The sequence below is a fragment of the Myotis myotis genome, unplaced genomic scaffold (genome assembly GCF_014108235.1).
Source record: "Myotis myotis isolate mMyoMyo1 unplaced genomic scaffold, mMyoMyo1.p scaffold_m19_p_9, whole genome shotgun sequence".
NCBI lineage: Eukaryota > Metazoa > Chordata > Mammalia > Chiroptera > Vespertilionidae > Myotis > Myotis myotis.
This window is the reverse complement of record NW_023416401.1, coordinates 69,428,440-69,446,747: the sequence shown is the minus strand read 5'-3', so window position 1 is coordinate 69,446,747 and position 18,308 is coordinate 69,428,440. Positions and strand designations below refer to the sequence as shown.

Here is an 18,308-nt window from a genome sequence, read left to right as displayed (position 1 = left end):
AAACTTAGATTGTACAACTCTGAGTATACTAAACACCATTGAATAATATATTTTAAATAGGTGACCTGTATCATAGGTCAAAAAGCTGTTAAAAAGTTGGGGCAGCAGTGGTGGTGGTTGTGGAGGGCTCAATTTTGGTGGGAGTATATTGGGTGGAGGAAGGAAGAGTAAGAGTTGATTGACAACTAATATTCCTAAATCTATGTAGGGCCAAGTCTGAGCACCACAGATTTTTTTCCATTCTTTTTTCTGTTTTCTGGAAAACTATATATCCTCCCACAGCCAACACTGAATCTACACACACGGATTTCTGAAAAAGATTATAAAAATCAAGCCACATTCCAACTGCCATTGAAATTGTATCTAAAGGAGACACGTTCGTTTTTTCCTTGCAGTGTCCTCAGCACACAGAATTGGCTTTTTAGGAGCAATCGGACAGGGGAGCCAGGTCTCCTCTTCCTGTGTGAGTGCAAAGTCAGATGGGGTCCATGAAAAAGTGAAAGCAGACATTTGGTGTCTATAATTTTTAATAATTTTAAACTAGCTACAAAATGTCAATCACTTCACAAACTGACAGAGGAGACAGAAGGAATTTAATATTACATGCTATAATGATATTTATCTCACAGTTTATATTTCATTCATTTATATTATTTTTTAAAGGTTTATCAGCTACTAAACATCTCAGCAATTTGGTGTGCATAGCTCTAGATTAAGCAACAGAGAACTGTACTGATAACAAATCACAGGGAAAACAGTGATTAGTAAGAGTCAGCCTTATAAAATTTACATCTCCACACTGTTTCACAGCAAGATTGCTTTCTCCAAAACACAGCCTTCAAAAGCAGAAAACAAACCCTATATTACAATCATTTGACATAGTTTCAGCCAAATGTTTATTTTGCTGGAAATGATAAAATGGTGAGTGTGTCAAATTCATCTTTTTAAAAAATTCTTTTTTTTAAAAAGGATGATGATGATTAATAAGTCTCTATATTGACAGAAAGAAAGTGACACTACTGCAGTTTTGCTGGTATAAATTAATCTTGACAGTCTCGATACTGAACATGCTTTGCTGTTTTGTTGTTGCTGTTGTTGCATGTGTGTGTGTGTTTTCATCAGTATGCTACTGTCATGGAAAGATTTTATTAAGTAGGAATCTAAACTCTATTTAGTTCTCATGCATAAATGCATAAATCACATCACTTTTAGTGCAATGCCTGTTATGTAATTCCACATTTGTCTAATCGTGAAATCATAAAGACAGATGACAGCCAGGAGGAACCAAAGACAGCAAATTTTGAGTTTCAGAGCCCAACACCCAAAGAAAGGACCGTGGCAGTAGCTCTGTGGAATGTCACAGTTTTACAAGAACAATACTCTGTATTGAAAGAATCAACAGCACATTGAGCATTCCTTAATTGTTGTCATTCAGCAAACGCCACTGAGGAGAAAAAAAGAAAAATGAAACCCAAGACATCTTACATTGGGAGTTAGAGCCACCAAATGACCACTATATACAACCTTTGGAAAGAGAGAGACTCAGAAAGAACAAAAGACAATATTTTTGGGAAGTTAATGGATGAAACAAGACAACATTTACAATGGAGATGGACTTGTGTGTGTATGTATGTAGACCTACTAGGTAATACCATGAGAAAAGCATGAAGGTGCTATCTTGCCCGACAGCATTTGGAAGAGAACACAGGTGGGCACATTTAACCGCTCCCCAGCATCTTTGTTGCACGTTGGTTGGCCTCATCAATTCTGGTTTTGTTGGAATCAGCCTGGGAAAAAGAGAAAGAAAAGAAAATTGAGGTTACCCATGAACATTTCATTCATCCTTGTAGGTCTAGTTCAAATGCCCCCTTTTGGGTGAAGGCATCTTGAAACTTCAATCAGAATTGATGATCCCTTTGTTTGTGTTCCCAGTCATTGCTTATGACTGTAAGTGGACATGGTCATAGAAACTTGATCTTAGGTCTCATGACTGTTTTCCTCACCAGAGAGTGTCCTTTTGAATACAGAGTTATATCATTTATTTTTCTCTCCTGAAATGGTACCTGATGACTTCTACGGTAGGCAGTCACAACTGTTGGATTGAGTTGGATTACTACCACTAGTGTTGTTGGGTTCAAATCATGGATAATTTATTAGTAGTGTCACTTTGAGTAAATTACTTAACATGATGGGGCCTCAGCTTTCTCATCTTTAAGCCAGGGGCAATAAAGACTACAGCTAATGAGAATGAGTGTCTACTATGTTTCATGCATCCAATTTTGGTAACATCAAGACTGACATCATCTATGAGGTGTATACAGTATTGTTATTAGCTCCTTTTTCCAAGTGAGAAAACCAGGAAGAGAAGATTTAGGCAGTTTGTCTAAAGTTGTAAGTCCCCTTAAATGGGGACACCAGAGTCAAATGCAAGCAGCCTAGAGTCTGAATCCACACTGCCTATCACTATGTTGCTCATTTTACTTCTTAGGTTTGCTGTGAGGATGAACTGCATTTATACACATAATGTGCTTAGAACAAGGTTTTGCACGAATTAAGTGCTTGATACAGCTTATCTTGCTGTTATTGTTATTTGGTGAAAATTTGGCTTGCTTTTGAGATGTCTAATAACTTTTCATCCCTATTTCTGAAGATTCACTCCTATGAGTTTGATAACTGACTTATTTAAAAATGGATACATTTACCATAATTTTGTACCTAGATAAATCTCCTCACTGCTTGAGTTAGCTTTGCTGAACAAACAGAATGAAACCCAGGGCTGCTACCAAGCTAGACCTTTAAACACCAGAAAATAAATTATTTCTAACATCACTGAGAAACATATGAGGCAGCAAGTAGAAGCAAAGACAAAGATTCCAGGAAAACTGACCTGTTTTTCTATCAATAGTATTTATTCAATGATTACTGGTTTTGCATCTACTACTGTGTTTGGTGAGTTCCAATTTCTATCAAATTGGGTCTTCTTTATTCAGTTTAATTGTGAATTCCTAGGACACTAGAGTTATCCATATTCAAATAGCAGTTTGTGAGTGGAAATATAAATATTTCTAGGTTATTCATAACTCTGAATTATCTGGCAATGATTCCCTACCATATGTTTGGATTATCAAGAGTTGACTTTCAAAACAAGTGAGAGCATTAATTTTCCTTGATTGTTTTGATCTATAGACTCATATTTTTGGCCTAGGGTTCCTAATTTGGAAAATGATATTCTCTCCTATTTTACTTGGCTCTCAAATCTTCTTTCTTCAGCTACAAATCCTATCAGAAACAATGACACTTGGATACAAAGGAAAATTACAGGCTCAGACCAATGTGCAATGCTTCTGCAGGTTGAATTAAACTATTTTTCCCAGCCTGAACTCTGAGAAAAGCTCAAATGAAAAAAAAAATTATCCATTTCAAAATAGGTAGCATTTCTGGAGGCAAATGTTCTAGGACCTTTTGCATTAAAAATGCACTAGTGAGCTTCGCATGGTGGGGCAAGAGGATAATTTGAAGTAGAGGACAAGGCCACTCTGGATATCTTTAAAGGATTTGGAAGGAGCTGGAACAGACCTGTGTTCAATGAGCATCTGAATTCCACTTAATTCTTTCTGAAACATATCAATATTCCAGCCCATATGATATCTGACACAAAGGGTACCATTTTATTATTGGTGTAACAGAAGTAGTACTTTCTCCAAAAAAATCTTGAGATAACCTTCTCTTAGGTGTCTTCCTGGTATTTGGAGAATGCCCTGTGTTTTTCTATTTATACTAGAGGCCCAATGCACAAAATTCATGTGAGGGGCTCAGCCCTCTCAGCCCCAGCTTCATCCGGAAGGTTGTCCGGAAGGTTGTTCGGCTGTCTGGTCTAATTAGCATATTTTGCTTTTATTATTATAGATGCTTTAGAACTGTGTTTATGGAATCCAGCCCACTCATCTTCATATTTCTATTTAGAAGATCCTGAACTTGCTGGCATGCCCAAGATTTGCCTTTGTGGGAAAGCCAAGATGCCCACTGGAAAGCCAGTAAGAGAATTAGAAGGCACTATTTAGCCCACCCTTCTGAACACTCTGGAAATCTCAACTTCAGACCATGGCAGATAGTTTTTAGGCCACAGCTGAGACTTGCAGAACTGGAGGCTCATTACCCATCATGGCAGTCAGTTCTGATCCCAGGTTTGAACTATTCTCTTATTATCTTTCAGATAAGAAGACCAGGTCACAAAGCAGGAAAACCCTGTTGGACCCAAGATCTTAGTTTTCAAACACCATGTTTGCTAGTTGATAGGAGAATCTGAGGAGTGCTAAGGCAGCCTCACTATATTTCACCGGGTGTGACATCTACCACTGACAACTTTATTTATTTATTTTTTTAAATATATTTTTATTGATTTCAGAGAGGAAGGGAGAGGGAGAGGGAGAGAGAGGTAGAAACATCAATGATGAGAGAGAATCATTGACCAGCTGTCTCCTGTAAGCCCCATACTGGGGATCAAGCCTGCAACCTGAGCATGTACCCTTAACGTAATCGAACCCAGGCCCCTTCAGTCTCCAGGCTGATGCTCTATCCACTGAGCCAGACTGGCTAGGGCTCACTGATAACTGTAAACTGAAGTTTGAATATAAGTTTTTCCTTGACAACAACTCCATAAAATATCTGATATAATCTTGCCCCATTTTAGTTTTCTGAAAGAATGGTGCCTTTTTAACCTTATAATAGTTTATACAAGAGTGGGCAAAAGTAGGTTTACAGTTGTGAGTTCACATAACAGTTTATTCTTGTAGTATTTATTATTGTATTACTTTCCATACAAATGACTGTAAACCTACTTTTGCCTACCTGCATATATAAATATCCTAAATTAGAAAGCAAGGTTTTTTAAAAAGGCAAAGTAATTTCTTGACAGCCCTTGGGGATATAGTGAATATTGCTTTGTTTTGAATTCCCAAAATTTCATTATTAATCCAGATGATAAGAAAGGATCATTACCGATGGAATTGAATGAAGGTTGTTGTTGGGGTCATGAGAGAATATGAGAGAGATATCATAAAATTCTCTTTACTTCTACCATGTGATTTTAATTTAATCTTAGTTATGGGAGAGACCTTTGCACAACATTTCCTATTAACAGAAATTCAAACATACATGAGAAGGTGAAAGTCTGTTAATAATTGTGAAGCCCATATAACATGTATCATTTCAGGGCCATGCTGAGTTAAAGTGGGTTCTAACTAAGTCATGTCCAGATTGTAATTAGTTGGGGTTTGGGCGGGGGGGAAGCTAGTTATTCAAAGGCAACTAGACCCCTCCCCACTTCTTAAGCAATTCAGCATTCAAGGAACAATACAAACCATAATGGCTATTTCCCATCATGACTTTGGATTAAACCATGTAGCTTCATATGTCTTTGTCCTTGTGGTAAATTGGGCCCAGAATGACAGGGTTTCCCTGAAGAATAAAGCTAGAATTGCAAAGTAGCAGAATTAAAGTGCCACTTGCCTTTCCAGGAACACTTTGCCGTGCTTCAAGTCCAATTCTATCCATAAAGGTTGACCCCTCTCTCTCAGTATAAGTTCTCCTCTGGAACGCTAATTGAGTTAGAGATACATTATCCCCCTACATCTTTGAGTGAATTGAGTCCATGAATAGAAAATGACTACTTGTTTTTTCAAACCATTTTTCTGTTGGAAGGCAGTTCAGCAATTACTTCTTAGTTTATTTTTCTGGGCCATAATGGGTTAGGTCAGTTTGTGTTAGCTCCAGTGCTTTTTGAAGCTCTCAATATCATTCTAAAATCTATTGATTTGCTCAGCCTTAAAAGCTTCAGCATATCAAAGGCTCGAAGCAATGGTAAATATGTCATGACTTGTAAAAGTAAGTAAAGCACAAGCATTTTGCAAACCAGCACTGACATTTGTGTAGCTCAATATTGATCAGGCAAAATATTATGCAGTTAGATACTTTCAGTATGGAGCCCTTAGAATACAACAAGGCAAAGTGTTTCCTTTATGTCTACTCATTCCTTTTTCCAATCAGTGGAGACTGCTGGGGTAGTAAGAAACTGAGTATTTAGCCTTATGATTCAAGAGATCTCAAAAACATCCTTCTCTGTTCATCAAAGTAGAATGACTTGTTAAAAGGAAATTCAGGGGCTCAGGTGGAAAACTTCAATATCTTCCAGGGAATAAACTTATGCATTTTAAGATCAGCCAACTAGAATTGACATACAATTATGATTAAACCTTTAATGTGTCTATTTCTTTTCTTTTGAGTTCGGGTATTTTAAGAGATTTTAAGCATTAATCAAGATTCTACTGATTGGGGAGGGTTGAAATACAAGGATATAGAAACAATGTCAGATTTATATAATGTGGAATATTAGGTTTTGGTATCCTTTTTTAAAACCTTGTGGAATATTAGGTTTTGGTGTCCTTTTTATAAAGACTTTCCAATGTTTCTTTCTCTTCCCTTCTAATCTCAAGCCCCCAGACCCACCCCTTCCCATTCTAGCCTTGCCGCTCTTCCTTAAGCCTCTTGGTGACCCTATGGGCTCAGTCATAGAGCCATATCTGGTGTCCTTGTGTGAATTCAATCTTGTCACATTATGTTCCTCACTTTGAAATCTGGACATGTTTATTGTTGGACTGGAAATGGAATCTGAGCCTTTTAGAACTATCATTAAAACTTTGGCATTTATAGCAACAAAATCTCAGATATATGCCGAAGCAATTTCTTTACTGATACAGTTCCTAGGGCACTTGAAACTAATGAGAAAATGAACAAATGGGACTACATCAAAATAAAAACTTCTGCACAGCAAAAGAAATGATCAACAAAACAACAAGAAAGCCCACTGCGTGGGAAAACATATTTGCCAACGTCATATCTGATTAAGGGCCTAATCTCCAAAATTTACAGGGAACTCATACAACTTAACAAAAAGAAGATAAACAATCCAATCAAAAATGGGCAAAGGATCTAAATAGACACCTTTCAATCCAATCAAAAATGGGCAAAGGATCTAAATAGACACCTTTCAAAAGAGGACATTCAGAAAGCCAAGAGACATATGAAAACATGCTCAAAGTCACTAATCATCTGAGAGATGCAAATCAAAACAACAATGAGGTACTATCTCACACCTGTCAGACTGGCTATCATCAACAAATCAACAAACGACAAGTGCTGATGAGGATGTGGAGAAAAAGGAACATTCGTGCACTGCTGGTGGGAATGCAGACTGGTGCAGCCACTGTGGAAGACAGTATGGAGTTTCCTCAAAAAACTAAAAATGGAACTCCCATTTGACCCCGTGATCCCACTTCTAGGAGTATATCCCAAGAAACCAGAAACACCAATCAGAAAGGTTATGTGTACCCATATGTTCATAGCAGCAAATTCACCATAGCTAAGACCTGAAAACAGCCTAAGTGCCCATCAGTAGATGAATGGATTAGAAGACTGTGGTACATCTACACGATGGAATACTATGCTGCTGTAAAAAAGAAGGAATGCTTACCATTTGCAACGGCATGGATGGAACTGGAGAGCATTATGCTAAGTGAAATAAGCCAGTCAATGAAGGAAAAATACCACATGATCTCACTCATTCATGGATAATAAAGACCATTATAAACTTATGAACAATAATAGATACAGAGGCAGAGCTGCCTCAAACTCATTGTCAAACTGCAGCGGGAAGGCCGGGGAGGGTTGGGGGGCAGGAGGGAGGGGGGTAAGAGATCAACCAAAGGACTTGTATGCATGCATGTAAGCATAACCAATGGACATAAGACACTGGGGGGTGGGGGAGGCCAGGAGATTGTCAAGGGCGGGGGGAAAAAAGGACACATATGTAATACCCTTTGTAATACTTTAAGCAATAATACAATAAAAAATAATAATAATATTTAAAAAAACAAAAAAACTTTGGCAATTATAAAAATCAAAGCTTATATTCATCTTCTGCCGAAACTAAAATAATTATTGTTTTCCTCATTTCCTGATTTTATTCCTAAATCATATCCACTGACTAGTTCCTAACCATCCTTTAAAACTCAGCTCAAGTTCAATTCTTTTTTTTTTTTTCCAGATTTTCCCATCCTCTGAACCTGGAAATCTTCCTTCATCTAACTTTCTTAGCATTTTATGCGTGGCGCTCTCAGTGAATTACATTTTCTGTGGCAGTAAATTCATCTGGAGGCTAACCGTCTTTCCTTGGCTGTGAGTTTCTTGGCAGATGGATGGTATCTTTCTCATCTTTATATGTTCTGTGATGCTGAGCACACTGCTGGAAATAGAGGTGCCCTGAGGAATATCTGCTAGATTAAATTCTATCTTCTACTTACTTATCTGTTGCTGAATTTTTGTCTACCAGTGTGTCTGAATCCAATGCCATGGTTTGAGGGTCTCATTATGCCCTTCACACTTTCTCAGTTTAGTTCAGAAGTAATGAACAATGAAAACTTGCTGACTGCCACATGCTTACCTTCTCCATGATCCTGTCGATCTGGCGATTCTGTGTATCGATTTCATTGCCCATATCCAGGGCCATATGACGGAGGTTTCCAATGATGCCGCTCACCTGCTCCAGGTTTTCATCCATTTCATTTTCTCGGGCATCATTTGTTACCCTGGGAGTGAAACAGCAATTTTTAGTGGGTAAGGATGAGAAAAAAACAAAACACCTTGAATATCAAGGATCCAAACCTTAGGAAAAAAATCTATTGACCTCTAGATATCAGTCTTATCTACCTGAAATCTCCATTCAATATGATAACATGATTTAGCTTTTATACATTAGAAAGGAATTTTTATTTATTTTATTGTATTAGAAAACAATTTTAAAATGCATTTTAAACCCTTGAATTTCCATTTTTAAAGAATTTCGATTATTAAATAGATTACCTGTTAAATTTCCACCAACACATTATTTTCTCCCTTCAAATATTTGCCCCAATTTTCATCTTTAAAAAAGAAAATTATTTTTAGTTGGGATGTTTCTTGGTCAGAGAATGAAGATGGAACTAGTTAGAAACTATATTTTTCTTTCTGAAATGTCAACCCAAATCTCCAAGAGTCAAATTCAAAATGAGAGAAAAGCTCATTGCATGAAATCAGTAAATTTCTCTGCTCATCTTCTTCCCTATTTGGGACCAACATCAATGGGAAGAGTAATGTTCATTTCAATCTGCCCCTTAATCCCACTTGCTCCCCAGAACTCCACAGGGAACTACTTGTTCAAGATGACTTTTATTTGCTCAGATTTCAATGCTATGGGTTTTTTGGTGGCATTGTGAATGGATGATTTCAAGCGAAAACAACTGTGCTAAAAGGTTTTGTTCCTGTTTGAGTGGGGAGAAATGAGTAGGTTCTCAAAGTGCCTTACCATCTTGCCATTTCTTTTTTCTATAGCTCAGCTTGAAAGTAAAAAAGCAGTGAAACAGTAACTCTTTATTGCAAATGGTAGGTACTTACTCCAGAATATTCTGACTAAATAACATTTTCCCAGTACAGATGGTGATGGGCTAAAAATGATCAGAGGGCTTAAAATCCTCCCCCCATAATAACTCCCAATGCAGACTAGCCTGCTAAGTGTTTGAAAGAAACCCAGTCCAGAGAAATGAAAGGGGGGACTTCCTAGCTTTTTTAGAAGAGAAGCTTATTTAAATGATCATCAACAGCTAAGGCATATTAGTACTTCCCATTCAGTGTTCTCAGCCCTGATTAGGCATTTTCTAAAAACCTGCAGATGCCTGGTTCCCCTTTCTAGAGCTTCTGATCCAATTGGTGTGGATTAGGTCCAGGCACTTGTATTTTTAAAAAAAATCTCCTTCAGTCATTCTAATATGCAGCCAGGACTGAGACCTCCATCTAGTTTCCCTGGGAGCAGGGAGAAATAGGAATAGAATTGCCACCTGTGAGGCTCAGGTAGATATCTAGACCTTATACCTAAGTGAGAGTGACCTGTCACTTGAACCTGGGTTACTGGTGGGCAACATTAGTGGCCTGGGTGAAGATAACTGTACAAGCAACTACCCTAGTTGCTGCTGAGTCCTGGTATAGTAGCCTATAAAAAGAGATCGTTTTGTTTTTTTCTTTGCAACACCTGGAATATTTGTTACTGTATTTGTTTTCTGGTCTCCTGAAAGCTGAGTTCTGTGTAGTTGGCAGATCTGTGTAATTTAAGATTTTTAAAAATTGATATTTAAGTTGGCTTTTGCTTCCAGATCTCAAAGGAAATGATTAATAAGAAGCCAGGTGTGCTCATTATTGTCTCTTTGCCTAGATCTGTTCCCTGACCGTTTCTCTCTGCCCCAAGAGGCTGACCTCTCTACAACGGTATCACCCAGGTTTTCTCACCTTCTGACTTCCAGAGGGCGTTGCAAATGGCCAGTGAGTGACTGGAAGGCAAGAGGAGGGAGAGGTTGGCACACCTATTGCCTGGCAGTGGCTGCATTTCTCTACCCACAGCTATCACTCTTGTTGGGTTCTGATAACAGCTCTCTTCTGTCCTGTCAGGACTCTTCCTGCTATTGCTAATCCATAAGTGCTTTACCATTACTTGTCATTAACCCTGTCCACACCTCTGTAACCAGCCTCTTTAATAAGCTCTGTTCAATTAAACTCATGGAATGAGGTGCCTGTTTGCTGCTCATGTGATCATGTGACTTGCTCTGTCTGGTGAGATTTTGGCAAATATGACACAAGCAAAGGCTTGATAAGTGCTTGTGAATTGGAGCCTGCCCCTTAAAATGCTTTCACCACCATGTAAGACTCCTGAGCTGTTCTGCTGGAGAGACGACATGAGAACAGAGGCGCTCTGCTGACATCCCCTGCCAACCCTAGCAGATGTGACAGCCGCAAACAAACGAGTAGACCATGTTGCATCATTCCACACCCAGTTGCCTATAATGAATGAACCTAGGCTCTTGAAGAAATACCCAACCAACATACAGATTCATAAGTAATAAAATGGGTGTTGTTTAAAGAACCGTTCAGTTTGGGGTTGTTTGTTACTCATAAATAGACAACTGTTACAGTGTTGGCTGTGCAAGGCTCACCTGCGGATAAAGCCACCGCTAATGGCCATCTGCTCCCGTTCGTCCACCACACGAGCAGGCTGGCTGGCCACCACTCCATCCTGATTGTTGCCCCAGGCTTTTTTGTAAGCATCACTTGACTTAAGCCTATGCAAAAAAGAGGGTGAGTGACAAGGCAAGATGGTGGAACGTCAAGCTCACAGCAACGGTTATCTCTTCAAGCCAAGAACCGAACCAAGCGAATGAGTTTTAAGTTGAGGCATTAGAGAATACCGATATATCATAATATGGACCCAAACAGTTGGCCACCACCATGCCTCAGCTACTCAGCATTTCATGTCCAATTGAGTCAATTGCAATTGTCAAGACTGTAACCTTTGCCCGCAATTTGTTCTTGTTTTGGCATGTTTTGGTAGTTTAGTTAGATTTAAGACAAGGATTAAGGTAGCTGGAGGACATTCAGTTCTATTTCAGTGACATGGTTATATTTTGAGACACAAAACACACAGGAAAACATACTGGCAGACAGACACAAAACAAGACTGCCAAGTAGAGTGTGTACATCACACCACAGCAACACACTGTCATCAAGAAAAACATACTCAACCAAGTTTTTACACACTATCATGCAGAATTCCGTTTAATTTCTCCCCCCCTCCCCACCCCCAACACATGTGCGGAACTAACCATTCCAACTCTGCATGAAGGACATAAAGGATTGGTGGTTGGCCAAGGGTGACGGTCTCTGAGTTGCCTCTAGCATGATCTGAATTAGATAATATATCGGTACTTCCAAACAGTCACCATACATCCAGAGTTGATGTACAAACCTTTGTCCACAGAGACAAAAAGTAAAAGAGGCGTAGTGAAATGAATGCAGGAAAATAGAAGAGAGAACAAGCCATCTAGCACCAAAAAGGGAAATCCCTCTACGTCTTCTTCATGCACCAGCTACAGGCATGAGTAGAAAGTGAAGCATTCTCATTTAAGCCAAACTACTCCAGAAGTTGACCATTCTCGAAAAAGGCACTAGCAGGGCAGTAATAGCCTTCATGAGGATTTGAAACGCAGTTTCAATAGCTTCTTTGTCGGGCTCAAGAGCGGGGTGGGAGTGAGTACAAACTCCTACTTCAAACTATCCTGGGATGTGGCAGGGGGAGTGGTCTGGAACTAGTGTGGCCTCCATGGGCCATATTTCACTGAGCTGCCTTGGAGAGAAACTTAAAATCCAGGCATACCTGTTGTGCCCAATAGGAACATGTGCAGCATATTTTGGTGGGTGTGTTGTTATTTAAGGCAATCAAAGATGTTTTTAGGTTCTTTGCATAGTAGAAACCACACTTTTTAGTCCAAAAAAATAAAAGAACTTCCTTTGGTCCCATTTTCACAATTTCTATTAAAGATATTTAATCCCCCACCCCCCATTTTTACTTCAGAGAACCACAGCCATCTGTAGCCCTAATATTAATATTTGCAGATTGGGGATCAAACAACCCTGGAGACAAATTAGAAAACTATACAAATGAACCCTCAGTAGCTCCCACAATCTAGCGTAGAGCCCTTAGAGCAGTCAAAATTTACTGCGCTAAAGAACCGTGGGCCCAGTGGGACAGGATGCAAAAACTAATGGAGCTTAGCATCTGGTTTTGCTTTTTTCCCCACTCCCTATCCCCTCCCTCCTCACATTAAAAGAAGTTACATGGACCTGGTGATGTTTTCTGCTATGTAAATGTCTGATATACCATCTTTGGCAAAGTCAAGAGGGTAGGAAGGTTTGCGTTTCTGAAAGAAGGCAAATCACTGCACTCACAATGCTGCACATAGACTCACATAACTGCCGTACATCTATCATAATCCTTCGAAACATGCCGAGACAGGGCGAAGCCCCCAGAGAGTCCAGGGCACCACCAGACACTGCATTGTGACACATGGTTTTTACAGCATTATTTACACACAATAGGGAACACTTCGGTCAAGCTTTGAAGCTCAGTGAGGGTCTCTTGTGCAATAAGGAATTGGTGCCAACTAATATGTGGAATTCACAGGGGCCATCATCTCATTCAAACATTAGAATACATCCTGGGGGTGGGGGCCTGCCTCCACCCTTTCTCCACACACAGTTAGTTGATGAATGGGAAAAATGTATCTTTTGGAATTATCACAAAACAGGTGTAAATCTCACCTGGTGGCAAGTAGCCACTAAAGACTATACAGTTAAATCTTGACTAACTGGAATACTTTGAAATGAGTCATTTTGGTGAATTATATAACTTTCTCCATTAACAGTGGGCCATGGAGGAAAATTTTGTTTCAGGGGTGATTGTTGATTATCAGTTGGATTCTTGAGCCACTTTCCTGTCTTTGTCTTAGGGTAGTGAACGTGATTGAATCTTTTATTGATTATGTTTTCTCTTGATGTATCTGATGGCCTTTACTCTGAAGATCAATCAACTCATTGTTTGGTCTTCTTAGATGTGGAAGTTATAGAATGGAGACTGAGTGTGAGAATCCAAACTACCTAGATTGCCCATTTTCAATCCCTGATGTGATTCCTCCCTCCCCCCGGCCCCCTCCCCCCAATTTGTTCATTTGTCTCTTTTTGCCAGAAATGGAAGGAAGCAAAAATATAAATACATCTGAGGGTTCCAGTTAGCTAGATTCCAGTTAATCAGGCTTTACTGTAAATCATTCTCTTTTTTAAAAAAGGTTTGAAATTATTTGTAAATCGAGCCCCTCCCCCTCCTAAACAGGAAGTGGGATATTTTAAATCAGCCTCAAAGTTTAAAGGATGTGAATGGTCATATAATCAGCTAGAAATGACATCGATTTCTATTCTAAAAGTTAGGACCAGGAGAGTTTGTAGGAAAAAAGGTTTCTGTTCAAAGGGAAATGGGAGGGGTGAGGGAGATCAGGTAATGGGTTTAATTTTCCAAATGCATGTTGGACAACCCACTCATGCATTTTTTCCCACTGCTAGTCAAATGAAACTATCTTCCAGAACCCTCATTTTCAGGTTCCTTCTGTTGCAAACCTTTATAACCACATGTCACATTTCTGCTACATTCCAAAAAAGCGTTGCAGAACCTTGAGAACAGTTGAATGTTTTGTGATGTTGTGCATGCAAAATCTACACATTTCAACATTTTGGCCAGTGTACAGGTAGATCTTCCAAGAGGAGGAATTTGGGAGGGATGGGTCCAATTTGGGTAAGGCTTGAGCACTTCTTGCTGAAGGACTCCTCGCCTCTGCCTTGAATATAATCGTGGCATCTCTTGTCTAATCGCTGATCAGGTTTGGCAACTGGCGGGCAGTTGAAAGGGTGAATCATTGTCACAGACTATTTTATAGAATGCTTACTTGGGCCAAATTACCTGTCTTTTGCTTCTGAAAAGTCAACCCTTGATATATGTGCATCTCCTCTCCAAATTTACCTCCAGTCTATTTTAAATCTGCAATTTTGGCTTTTGGGGTTGGGAGAAAAGAAAATTCATTGGGTGTCTCTTTCTTGAGGCTAGTCTCTGTGTCAAAGTACACTTTCTGGAAAATGTTGAAATGTTCGTCTATAAAAGTTGCTGACAGTGAAGCTTTCACTGTAGTATGCCTGATTTTTAATGCATAGACAGTAACTCCCACTAATATCATCTAGGCTATGAGATGAATGCATTGGAGACGGTATTGATCTGTTCTGCATGCCACATGCTCATCCTGCCTTTGTGCCTGGCGGGAATGAGCTTGTCAAGGCTTGGAGATGGGCCTTGGGAAACCAAAGCTTCAGGCAGGCAGGCAGCACCTACTTGTTACAGGGACACACACAAAGCCCGCAGAATTTTCCTAGGTCCGTCAAATTCTTTTCTGCTTCTTTCATGTCCTTATTGATTTGGTCCATCCCTTCCTCAATGCGTTCCAGTTGTTCTGATTAAATACAAGTATTTTATCCCCACAGAATGAAGCAGATGGAAAAGGACAAAGAAAAAAAAGACAAAACTTCAGACATTCACTTTGACATTAAAAAAAGGAAAAGAAAGAAAGAAAGAAAAACTGGACGCCACAGATTAGAGCTGGTACCCAGTACCTACTTGTTACAAGGACATATGAAAAGGCCACAGCATTTCCCTAAATCTTTTAAATTTTTCTCGGCCTCCTTCATGTCTTGGTTGATATGGTTCATGCCTTCTTCGACACGATCGAGTTGTTCTGGTTAGGACAAAGGGATGACAGTGTGGAATGAATTTTTTGGGGGGGTTTCCAACACAACATGAGAAATGACTACGTGAAACAGAATTTGAAAGAGAAAGATATTACAATGCATTGTCTGAGAGGATGCATTGCTGTCAACTGTTTCGGGCTGCCCTACACAGGCATGGGTGGAAGGAAACGAACAAAAAGAATGCTCAAAATAGTTTGCAATTCAGACATGACAGGATGGGGTAGGTAGGCCTGTTTGATTCTGAATATCCAGGAAAAAAAACACAGCGATTCACTTACTCAAATGCCAGTGAAATCCAAGAGAATGAAAAACGGTGTTATGTTAGGCATTCAGATTTAATGCTACTAGACAAAGTATTTGTTTCAACCTTAAAAATGTCTCTATCTTGATTTTAAGCATCCTCAACCAAATAAGGTTAGGAAGTAGGATCCATCTTTTTTCTTTGGGGAAAATAATAACTAAAGTGATAATTAGCAATGGTTTCCAGATCTCCCCCTCCCCGCACCAACCCCCAACCCCCCCAGCAGTGGCCATCTAGCCAAAGGCAGCACAGGGGCAGCTCTCAGTTTTGAATACTTAATTCATAGCAATTCACAGAAGATATAAAAATGGCACCATCAGCACACAATGTTACAAGTACTGGGACATTTCAATTCATCCTCTCATCCTATGACTTACTTTGCTATTAAGGCTTTGGAAGGCATTTTACATCTCTGCCCCCTGATCTCCCTTTCTCTACCATGGGGGACATGCTAGATCCCAATTGCTGGCAGAAAGCAGGGAAAATGAGTGCATGAGTCTTTGGAGGAGTGATGGATGGGAACATAGAACAGTACTGAGTCATCGCTGCCAGCAAAACTGACCTTGGTGTATGAGAGACATAGATCAATAGCCATGGAAGCGAATTGTGCTTCTAGGTTGCCAGAGTTACATACACGAACTTGGTTAATTTTTCAAAAATTGTGTCACCAAATTGAGTCAACTACAAATTCAATGAAAGGATTTTTAAAACAGCTTTTAAGACCATTACAGGAAGGCAGAAATTGGTTGTCCAATTACAAAACCTAATTATCCTTCCTTTCCTCTTTTCATCTATACTTGCATGCAAGCATGCCTATGCTTCCGGGAATAAGGGCAGGATTAGAATTAAACTGATAACTACATTTCTGGTCTATAGGCATAAATACTCACTTAAAAACAATTTCACATTAAATGGTACAGTGGAATTATCATCCTGAAAAACAAAGGTTCATTAGTGACCCAAACTGAGGAGACTGTCCATTTGGAAAACAAGAGCCTGTTGTTTTCTCTTTTGTGAGGTTGAAGAACAGAATTCAGATGATTAGGGATGTGCTGTTTCTGCTATGCTTTTCACATGACCAATAAAAACAAAATTTCAATGTTCTTCAGCATTGAATAGTTGGAAGAATAACAGTGTAGTACTGGCGACCTTTTGCTGAATAAATACAGATATAGTAAGAGGGTCTTTAAGAAAATCCTAAAAAAAAGGCCAAAAAAGAAAAAAAAAAAAGCAATTCTGTACATCCCAGAAGATTTTGTACTGTTTAAAAGAATTCATTCCAATTTCCTTTTAAAAATGCAATAAATTAGTTTGTAGGTCAAATTAACTAATAAATGAAAAGATTGATGAGGGGGAACCAATCAACATCATCAAAAGAAAAGCCATGTTAAGTTCAGATGAAAACAGGGGTACCAAGTCCCAATGGGATACTTGCTAATGGCTTCCTGGTATGCCGGGTTGAGATGAGATTGAAGGAGAGTCTGGGCTCAGAGGGAAAAAAGCCTGTTGGACTCAATTAATGACAGCTGAAGTACATACAGATTTGTATTTGCTCTTAATCAGAATATTAACTCTCTGACTCTATTTCAGGAGCCCCACTCATTGTGCCTTCTGGGGTTGGGAGATAACAGAAAAATTGGTCCACCAGCATTGGGCTTCTGAAGTAAATAATTCAAAATAAAGATAAAAACAAGTGGGTCCAAATCCATAGTCTGAGAGCTGGGTCCTGCCATGGCTGCTGGCTTGCTCGGCAAGGTCATAGCTAAGAGAGGAATCTGAAGTGCTTTCAGAAAAGTTGATTCAGAAAACTATTTTATTACTAGCTATATTGGTTGAGTATATCTTTATACACAATTGTTAAGTCAAACACTTAATTTAAAAAATATTATGGAACCATTTTCTCACAGATGATTCTAATATTAATTTTTAGGGTGTACTGAATTATATTTCTGGATATGTTAGGCGTATTGTGACTTCATAGCACACTAATACTTTCTATGAAGACATTTCTAGGGAAATGCTTGAAAATAACCGATATCCTCACTCCATTCTGAGGAGCACAGCAGCATCTCGGGAGCTGGTGCAATGTATTGTCCAGGGCTGACTGCTCCTTCCCTCCCTAAGTTTGCTTTCTGGCTTGTTTCTCTTTATTTTTGTAGCTGGGGAGGAGAATAACATTTTGGGTCAGAAGAGGTATTCCAGGAGATAACACTATTTAGATAACACTTGTTGGGGCAAGAACTTGAACTTTCTTCTGTCATGTTTGGATGACTGGTGATTTGTGATGGATCCACCGATGGCAGGATACTCAGGGATCCAAGTTTAGACATCTATTCTACTAATCTTACTTAAGTAAGGCATTATGGGGCCTTTAGAATCCTTAACCTGATCAGAAATAGTGGAAGAACAGCAAACTATCAATGCTATTGGCCAGTATGCAAGCCTTCATGAGTATATCCAGTTAGAAGATAGATGCTGCCTGTACGATTTTCATTTTGCATTGATGAGCATATGGAAACCATTTAAATAAATTTAAATAACCACATGTGGCTGCCGCATTGGACAGTTGCAGCTTTAGTCATTCATTTCATATTTGTGAGTGGACTTTAGCAAGAGGGATGTTCTCTCAAATGCTACCTTGTAGTGTCATGCACCTTTTCAGAAAGTCAGCAAGTGCTCGGAATGAGGCTTGACTTCGCCTTTACTCTTCCAGGCAGCAGTTAATAATTTTACCATTTAGAGTTGACCC

General features: G+C 39.2%; 1 protein-coding gene across 2 annotated transcripts in view; it reads right to left on the bottom strand.

Annotated features, from left to right (window-relative positions):
* Nucleotides 1-509: 509 nt before the first annotated feature.
* The window catches only part of SNAP25 (synaptosome associated protein 25), a 79,064-nt gene continuing 61,265 nt past the window's right edge, over nt 510-18,308 (bottom strand). Inside the window, exons 5-8 of one of the 2 annotated variants that reach the window (XM_036323386.1) lie at nt 15,128-15,245; nt 11,073-11,198; nt 8,498-8,642; nt 510-1,787 (exon numbers count right to left, since the gene is read on the bottom strand). In XM_036323386.1, coding sequence (XP_036179279.1) covers nt 1,719-1,787; nt 8,498-8,642; nt 11,073-11,198; nt 15,128-15,245 — 458 coding nt within the window. In that variant the 3' untranslated portion in view covers nt 510-1,718. Of the gene's footprint in view, nt 1,788-8,497; nt 8,643-11,072; nt 11,199-14,845; nt 14,964-15,127; nt 15,246-18,308 lie in introns of both variants that reach the window. The other variant, XM_036323384.1, reaches the window with a different exon arrangement.